At 50.7% G+C, this 9,522-nt stretch overlaps 1 protein-coding gene across 1 annotated transcript in view; it reads right to left on the reverse strand.

Annotated features, from left to right (window-relative positions):
* The window catches only part of Hs3st2 (heparan sulfate-glucosamine 3-sulfotransferase 2), a 109,242-nt gene extending 101,709 nt beyond the window's left edge, over window positions 1-7,533 (reverse strand). The window contains exon 1 of the mRNA XM_032892750.1: window positions 6,605-7,533. Within this exon, the coding sequence (XP_032748641.1) occupies window positions 6,605-7,089 (485 nt within the window). The 5' untranslated portion in view covers window positions 7,090-7,533. The remainder of the gene's footprint in view (window positions 1-6,604) is intronic.
* Window positions 7,534-9,522: the final 1,989 nt, after the last annotated feature.

A 9,522-nucleotide genomic window follows, 5' to 3' on the forward strand; every position in this document is an offset into this window, starting at 1 on the left:
GCCACACATATGTCAGGTTAAATAAATCTATCTCTTCAAACATTTATTAGTTCTTTATAGTGGAGCATTCAGAACTCTCCTAGGACTTTTGTAATTGTTGAGTGCATTGGTATTACCTTTATTTACTCTATGATACCCTAGTTCACCAGAACCTTGTGCTCCTGTCTGTAACTTAGTACTCATTGATCAAGCCTCTCTCTTCTACCCTCGCTTGGCTCAGTCTCAGCTAAACATCCTTCCTATCTCAAATGAGATCACTGAAACACAAATATTAACCAATGACAGTAGAGGCTGTGCACTATAATGACTGAAATCTAGAAAATGCTGGCATCGCCCCTCCAAAATGGGAGCACTGCCATGGATTGGGAGATAGTAGAGGATGCCCCTCCAGACTCTACCTAGAGCAGAGATAGGAGCTGAGCAAAAACCATTGTCAGAGCCTCTGGCTGGAAGTTAGAGAAGGCACAACAACTAACGTGCACATAGGAAACCTTACGTGATCTCAAAGCCCCCACAACCAAACCAGCACATCTGGCCATGTCTCCTGGGAGAATGTGCTCACGCAGAGCCCTCCACTCCCCACCCTGTCCCATTATCCCACAGAGAAAGCCCTGGGGAGTAGAGCATTGGACCAACAGCCCAGCTGTGTAGCCTGACAGGCAGCAATTACCTCTGAAATGCTAAGTTATTTCCACTCACTGGTGGCTTTTACCCACCTTGTCAAACTGCTCATGGACTACAAAGCTCTGAAGCCCATCAGCGCAGCCCATTAGGAGGAACAAGTGGCAGCAGAGACAGCCCACAGCAGCCTGGCACTCAGCCTGGCCAATGGTGGGCGTTTGACAAATAAATGGATTAACCCACCTCAGAGTTAGCTCTGGGGGAAACGGTGGGTGCCACAGACTTAGCTTGGCTGCATGACCTTTTCAACCCCTCTGGCCTGACTCACAGCCTGTGAGCGCCTGCTTATCTATCTCCCTCTTCCTTGCCCACTGGCTGTGAGCCATCACACAGAGAGCTGGTCTCCCCTCCAAGTCCTCCAGCAGATCCGGATCAATAGGGAGCTGTGTGCTTCCGCCCCTCCACACCCACTCTGTCATTCAGTCATTCAGAAATGATTCATGGAGGGCTAACCAAGGGAAGAACGCTATTCAACGCTGCTGAGCACGGGATGCAGAGAACATTAACAATACCTCAGGAAATGGCACCTCTTGGCATTGACTGTGTACCAGAATGGAGAGGGGCTCTCGGGATGTACCTCCCAGTCTATGCAAGTAAGTGCTTCTTTAGAGTTGCCCGTGGAGAACATCACAGCACCTCACCTCTGGTGGGCATCTGCCCCACCCCTTCCCTAGTAGTAAAATAGATGCTTTCAGGGAGATGGCAGGGGTAATACTTGAAATTTCAAAATGGGTACAGCTCCTAACAGAGACACCCCTCAACCCTGCCTCCACCCCACCCCACTCCCATTGCTGGCTACAGAGATTCCATACTGGGGGTTATTCCATGTAGTCAGTGGTTCTTTGGAAGATTGATAGATTTCAAGGTGACTGGGGAAGCCATATTCTCAAGGCAAAAGCTTGGTGAGGAGTGGTTCTGCAACCAAGGTGGGAACAGAATATTTCATGGAAGCCAGAATATCGATCATTCACTGTAAGACATTCTAATCTCAGAAAATTAAAACAAAAACAAAATAGCTATGCTTCTTACCTTCTCTAGTAAGTGTTTTGTTTTTGTTTTTCTAGTTTAACTCCATAAACAGTATTATCAGTGTATGATCAGTGAAAATCTCAGGGCCTGTCAGGGTCTTCTTTACTTCTTTACAACCTCAGGCAAAGATCTCTGGGGGAAATCTCACTCTTCATTCCCAGATCATCCCAGATCTGGGGGAAATCTCACTCTTCTTCAAAGCTTCAAAGAGAAGTGAGACCAGCTCTTTCCCCTCAAACCTTCCCTGAGTACCAACAGCTCTTCTGGCCCATTCAGTGACTGAGAAGAATGATACACAAGCTGGAACTAACGAATATACCTCCAGCATGCTGTGAGGCTGACAGTTGGGGAATTTCCAGACTCAATGACTTCATTTAATCAGAATGTGTCGCACACCCCTGGACCGATGGAAAAAAAAAACCTTTAAAAATGTGTCCACAAAGATACTGCACAGGAGACCACACATGGGGGCAGGGGTCACAGATCACCCACACACATAGTGAGCATGGGCTGGTCTGTTTCATGTGTGGTTCAGTTTGTTATGAGATGGCCAAGCCTTCTGTGTTCTCTTCTTGCAGAAGGCCCCCGTCTCCTGCCTGTGGGCTTCCTCCTAAGGCTTGCTGTGCCAGAGTTTGGCTTTGCTGTTACATATGAGTCACTGATTTACATGAGCTCGATACTGTGGTAGATCTCATCCTGTGCTTTTCCCTCTCTGTCTTGCTTAGAGCATTACCTCTGAGGAAAATCCTGTTTCTGCTTGTCTTGTACAGTCCCAAGAAGACACTGACACAAAGCAAGAAAGTAGGCAGAGATAAGAGATGGTGTCTAAAATTAATAACAAGTTCATCTATCAACAGTCGGACACTAGTGCAGAGTCGATTATCATGTATTAACTTGTTCCAGTTGGCATTTTAATGTGTTCAGAAAAGATTCCCTTCCTCTCCATATGTACACCCTGCCAACCCATAAGGCTAGCAGAGTTGAGACACATGAAACAGAACTCACCTTCCTCTTGAACCCTAAAGACTCCTGGACATGATACCGTTTATATTTCTCTATAAATGACAAACATTTTGAATAGGCTGGATCAGAGGCGAGCTTCCATAAAGCCACAGTAGCTTATGTGAAATCGTATGCTTTCAGGGAGATGGCATGGGTACGCTGAGTGTTTCCACAAAAGGTGTCCTCCATGGTTTTTGTATGATGTAAAAGACCAGGTCAGGCATTGTTCTTATTTTTAAAGGTGGATAGTCAGAAATATGAGATGAAATTCTATCAATGCAAAGTTAAGAAACAGAAGATGATGGGGAGGAGGGGAGAGCAAGAAGCAAGGGAGGGAGAAGTGGAGGAGAAAGAATACAGAAAGGAAGTAAGAAAAGGCGATGGGCTGAGGAAGTAGCTCGGTCCACAAAGTGTTTGCAGTGCACACAAGCATGAGGGTCCTCAGTTCAGGCCCCCAAAACTCACATAAAACCCAAAACCCAGTAGCGAGTGCCTATAGCCTCTCTGCTGGGGAGGCATTTCCCTGGAGCTTGCTGGTCATTCCCTAGTGCAATCATTGAGTGTCAGGTTCCGTGAGAGACCCTGTTTCAAAACACAAGGAGAACAACTCAACTTCTACCTTCAATGCATGGACTCACACATATACATGCACCCACAGACATGCACACACACACTCACACACACACACACTCACACACACATACACACACACATGTAAAGAGGGAAGTGTGAAGTTATTTCTTTAGCGAACATTCTTTGATCACATTTGGCAGTGGCAGCAGGTACTGCTGTAACAGTTGTGTTAGCAGTAGTATTAGTGGCAATAACAGGAGTGTTGGCAGCAGAACAGCAGCAATTGTGGCAACAGTAGTAACATCATTGGCTTATCTACCAAAGCTCCCCCCATGGCACTTTCATATACAATGCTCCATGCATTCTTCAAACCCAAGACAAATTATTATGGGCTTCATCCCGTGAGAAGGCAGCTGAGACATCATCTTTTCCCAAATCTCACAGCATCTGAAGAGGTCATCTCCGGTCTCTGACACAGTGGGTTCCACCCTGGGACCCTCATCAACTTTGTATCCCTTCTCCTTTTCTTCCAAGCAGCTAGTGGCTCCCATCCAGCACATATGCTGCATCTGGGAGGAAATTTGAAGAGGGGAACTCAGGCCAGACACACGGGTGAGGGGTGATCACAGAGGAGTCTCAGAGGGATTCCTTGGCAGAGAGCTGGGTTCTCTGAGGGTGATTTGGCTTCGTGGTTCCCAAGAAGAGATTAGGACCCAGGAACAAAGATGAGGGCTCTGTCAGCTTGTCCTCTTTGCCGATGGTGTCTGTCTGGCTGTATCAACTCTGCCTTCATAGAAGAGGAATCTCACCTGTAGCTTGATGATGATGATTCTGATTTTCCCATTGACTGTCAGCATTTAGACCATCTGGCCTAAGAAGTGTTCCAGGGCTTCAAAATGGGCAGCGTATCGTGGACTCCATTGCCTTCATAGGCTCCACCCTGGGAAACCGAGGCCACAACAGTGGGCAGAAAGCTGGCTCCTTGAACACCAAGCGTGAAGGATCCCAGGAATTACTGCACGTTACTCAGGTGATGATAAATGATAAATGATAAAAGAGAAACTGTGCCCAAGTAGGGGAGTATATTACCTTTGTGGAATCAGCAATTCCTATGTGAAATACTTGACCCTGGAAGGTGCTGGTTTGCAGCACCCCCCCAACCCCAAAACACAAAACACACAGTCCTTTCCTGAGTGCCGTAGACTTCCCAGCCTTCCTGGGAAACTGATAGGTATCATAGTTATGACCAGACCTCCAGGCTAATCTTTCCTTTAGAAATATCAAGAAGGAAAGGGTAGAGGGGGAGGGGCAGAGAAAGAAGTGGAGCTGTCAGTGTGCTTCATGTTAAATAAAACCTACCAAGATTCAGCTGAGAATTTTAGCAGAATCCAAATGTGCTAGGAGAGAGAGAGAAGAAGGAAAAAAAAAGGCATGGCTCCCATCTCCAAGGTTCACAGCTAAGCTGGCTTAGAATCACACATGCCAAGGTTAAAAATAAAAAGCAGTCATCCCTGAATGACACAGGCTCCAGAAAGGAAGCCTGAGGTATGCTGTTTGGTGGAGGAGGGAGAAACAGGAAAAAGAGCCTGGGCTTAGCATAGAGGTGTTTATGGGAGGAAGCATCACCTAAAAGATAGATGCTCAGAATTTTGCTATTTTGCACTTAAAAAGCACTTCACAGTGGGAAAAGGTTTCATAACAATCTTCTTATTTTCCATCGAGGAAACCCTGGCATGCCATGAACGTGGCTGAGGATGACCTCGAGCAGGGCACTAGTGTTCGATGCTTCTGCAGCCCATACCCTGGGGCCTGGTTCAGACAGTGTTTGCACATAACTAAATGGAACACCTATGGGTCACAGTCCAGAAAGCATGGTGGGCCATCAGCATTGGCGTGAAGCCACACCTGTGTGCGAGCAGTCCCATGCTTGGCTCTACTACAAAACTGTGTCTGCCTCTGGAGGACAAACACATGTCCCATCCCTTGCTCCTGCTGGCCAGGGCTAGCTGAGGAAGGTGACAAGGCATTCCTGTGGATCCCACTTTCTTTGGAAGCTCAGAACTCTCTGTTATGACTCCATCGGGGTCATCTTTCCAATGAAATTATCCTTTATCCAGTATGCTTATGACTCTAGTGAGTAAAGGGTCTCCATATATATATGAATGAAATAACCTCGGGAACTGTGGCAGCCACCACAGCATCCTCCAGAATTGCATTACTGTTCAGAACTGTCTAGAACATCTTCAGGTAGATTCCGTGACATCTCTGAGGCTCACACACTATACTCTAGCCCCAGAGGTGCCCTGACTCAGTCCCTCTGTGGACCTATCCTGTACTTCTGCAACACACACACGGTGTGAAGGCCAATGGACACCAGAGGCACTGGAGAGTGAAGGCGAAGCCTCATTGTAGGTCCAGGCACCACCCTTTGGAGGAGGGAGGGACTCTAGCTGGCAGAAGTCCAAGGGAAGAGTGGGCGTTCTAGGCATGCCTCACTACTCCTAGGGTCCTACCTCGTCTTCACCTGAAGTGCTCACCTATCTTCCCAAACCCTCCAGTTGGCTACTACTTTAAAAGCACTTCCAACGGTCATTTTTACATCTTTCTCTTTCAAACACTTTGAAAAAGACTGGGCAAGCAAACAGGGCAAGAACTATTTTCCTGCCCCTTGTGATTAATGGTGAAAGAGATGCTGGAAGAGTTTGAGGAACTTGTTCAATATAAGTGTCAGAGACAGGACTAAAATCGAAGGTTCCTTCCTTTGCTTCAAACTCACTAACTCGGGATTAGAACTGCTGAGGAGTGAGCCCCAGAATGGTAGAGAATATCTGCCACTGAGACCGGCATTCTCCTCACTGCAAGAACTCAGGACACGCTCTCATTTTGCCCTAAGTATGAGAACCGATCCAGATGGAAATCACCACAGAGGACCTTTGTAGTGATTTCCCTTTCTCAACGCCAGGTGCCCACACATGCCGGGGAAGATCAACTAAGGGGTAGGGCTGTGGTCAGCCAGTCTTTTGCCTTAGGCAACAGCCCCATCCACCCTAAAAACTGGACAAAGAAGGCAGCCCTTCAACCAGCACCTAGTTTTGACTGGAAATGTCCCCTACATTCCAGGGACCCTGGGGACAAAAGGGAATGCCCTTTCCCTTTGCGATTCAAAGAACCTCGCGAAGAGCCAATCTCTGAGAAGTTCTGGGTGGACCCTCTACAGTAAGCAGCTCATATCCCACTTGCTGGCTTAAGAAAGGCAAGGAATGGCTCCAGGGATGGAGCGAATCCAAAGCTCGGAGTGGAGCTGTCGCGACCCTCTTACCTGTACCAGTCCAGCCCTCGGCCGTAGTTCCTGTCGAAGAAGTGGGGCTCGGTACCCAGGGCTCGAACGTCCGGGTGCACTCGGATAAACTCCAGCACTGCTCGGGTACCACCTTTCTTGACGCCCACAATGAGGGCTTGGGGTAGCCGTTTGGTGCCTGGCTTCGGGGAGCCAGAGTGGTTGGATCCGGAGAGGCGCGGTGCTGGCGCGGCAGCGGCGGGCGCGCTGGGAGCGCTGGGCTCACTGGGCGTCGGCCCCGGGGGATCACACGGGCGGGACTTCGCCAGAAGTTTCTGGCCGCTTGCGCTGGGGCCGCGGAGGCAGCGCGGCGCGCCGAGCAGGCGGCTCTGGCCCAGACCGTCGCAGCAGCACAGGAAGCTGTAACACAGGTAAGTGCAGGACAAGGACAGTGTGAAGGCGAAGAGCAGCCTGCGCGCTCTCCGCGGCTGAGGTGGCCCCGCGCGGCCCAGGACCCTATAGGCCATAGCTCCATGGGCCCGCGCCGGGGGTCATGGTTTCCGAGGTGGCACCTGCGGCGGAGCTGCTGCGTGGCTCTGCGATTGCCTAGAGGGCTCGCGTGGCGCTGTCCCCACCGTGTGGACTGGGCGTAAGGGATATCATCTCCTCCGGGGGCAGCTGGCTTGGGTGAGCACCATGCCCGGGGGTCCCGGGTATGGTGGCTCCTTGGGGACCAGGTGGCTGCATTGCCATCATCTCCCGGTGCTAGGCGATGGGGGCTCCGGACAGCGGGGAGGCTCCCGGCACTCTTCGACTCTCACGCGTGTCGGGTTCGGAGCGCGCCCAGCGCCCGAAGCCCCATTCCGGATGCTCCGAGCGCCTTTCAGGGGACGCTCAGTGGCCGCGCGGCTGTGCCGGCGGGAGGATGCGCGGACCGGACGGTGGCGCTGGCGCCGGCCGCGTTCCGGCTCCTCGGGAAATGCCGAGTGGAGCGCGCTACCGGCTCTATTTAAGGAGTCGCCTGACGTCAGCTGCGCGGGTCCCCCGAGCCCGCGCCGCGCCCGGGGACCTGGCCCGCCCCTTGCACCCTGACTCTCTTATTCCTCTCAGGTACAACACCGCCCCAGGTCCTCCCCATGCGGACTGCTCCCTATGGAGCCAGCTCCTTGGCCAGCTTGGGGCGGTGAGGGGAGAGTGGGCAGGAACATCGTGTACCTCTCCTGCGGGAGATTCGACACCCCCATCAGTCTGGCCTCTGGACACCTAAGTCGAGATTACGCCAACACCCACCCTAGACATAAACCCAGGTGCTGATGCAAGCACCCAACCCTGATACTTGGTTCCACTACACTTACCCACTCATGCACTAGTAAGGGAGCAGGCTCACTCTAATCCGGACACTCCCTCAACACCCCGCAGAGGGTGGAGAGGAGAATACCCCTAACCCGAGGATAGGAACAAAACAAGGACACACCCCACCCCCAGCCGTCTCGCCGAACCAATACACACGGCCTGGAATCTGACATCGTACAGTGTGCGCACACTCCTGGGACCCTGGCGCACAGTGTAAAATGGATGGGTGGGGGAACGAAGAGAGAGTGAGATTCCGTGACTAGTTACCGAGACCCCTAGCACCCGCGCGCTGACTCACACCCAGACGGCTCGCTCTGTCTCGCACTCATGGAGCACAAACCTCCACCCAATTCGCACACCACCTCATCACCCTCCCGAACCCCCCTACTGGGCCCGGAAATCAAGCTAGCCTCACTTATTCATCTCTTGGCAGCCGCCCCCTAGCGGTGGCCTGCTCCCCGGGGAGCTGTCCAGGGTACCAGACGCTCAGTAAGGGCCAGTGTGTAACTGGTTTCTTCCCAGTGACAAGGCTGGAGAAAATAAGAGGACAGAACACTCCCAGTTCCAATGATTGCCAAGAGGTTGGGCAGAACAGCTAGCTCCCAGTGGCCAATCCCAGAACCTGCTTACACAGTGCAGTCCTGAGAGATCACACCAATGGCTGGTTAGAAACCTGCATCTCAGGTAGGAATTCCATCCCCTAAAATCCCAGACTAGTGTCCCCAAAGTGAAGACTGTCACAAGATGGCTGGATGACCCCACCATCACACTCAGCTTCCATTAGACTATTGATGACTTCAGGACAAGGTCTGTGCATTCTTGCTCAAACTGGGAAATTCACTCTGTTTCCAAACGAAGCCCATCCCTAGAAAACTTAGACCAATCTCTCTACTGTAAGCACTGGCTACTAATATATGTTAATATGTGTTAAGGAGTTTGATAGCTGTTAAAGCCTATCATAGTATTACCATTTCCCCACACTTCTTTCGATTATTTTAAAATAAATATTTTTATTTATTCTGAGAATTTCATATCACTTCCAATCTCAGCTCCTCCCAGAACCTTCAAACATGTTCCCTCCCAACTTCATTTCTTATTCTCCTCCTTCTCCTCTTCCTCCTCCTCTTCTTCATCTTCAAAGAGTAACCCGCTGAGTTCAACTAGTAATTCCCATAGCTGATTGGGTGTGGGGCCATTCACAGCAGCATGAGCCACACCTCCAAAATAAAAGGACTCCCCCAGCAGCCATCAATTGCCAATAGCTCCTCAACCAAGAGGCGGGGCCTCATGAGCTCCCGATCCCTGTTTGCTGGGATGTTGACCTTGTGTGGATGTTGTGCAGGTTACCACTGTTCCTGTGAGTTCATGAAGGCAATGGCCCTGACAGGTTCCAAAAGCATCACTTCACAGCTCTCCGTTTCACCCTCCAGCTCTTCTGAGGCTCCCTGAGCCTAGGGAAGCATGTGCTATAAATGTCCTTTTTAGGGATGGGCACTCTCGGCCACTTGTTCTCAATGCTTTGACCAATTGTGAGTCTTCATCAAGCCCTGCCTACCAAAAAGAAAAGGAGGGAGGGAGAAGGGAGGGAGGGGGAGGAGGGAGGAGGA

The sequence above is a fragment of the Rattus rattus genome, chromosome 2 (genome assembly GCF_011064425.1).
Source record: "Rattus rattus isolate New Zealand chromosome 2, Rrattus_CSIRO_v1, whole genome shotgun sequence".
In the NCBI taxonomy this organism is placed as follows: domain Eukaryota; kingdom Metazoa; phylum Chordata; class Mammalia; order Rodentia; family Muridae; genus Rattus; species Rattus rattus.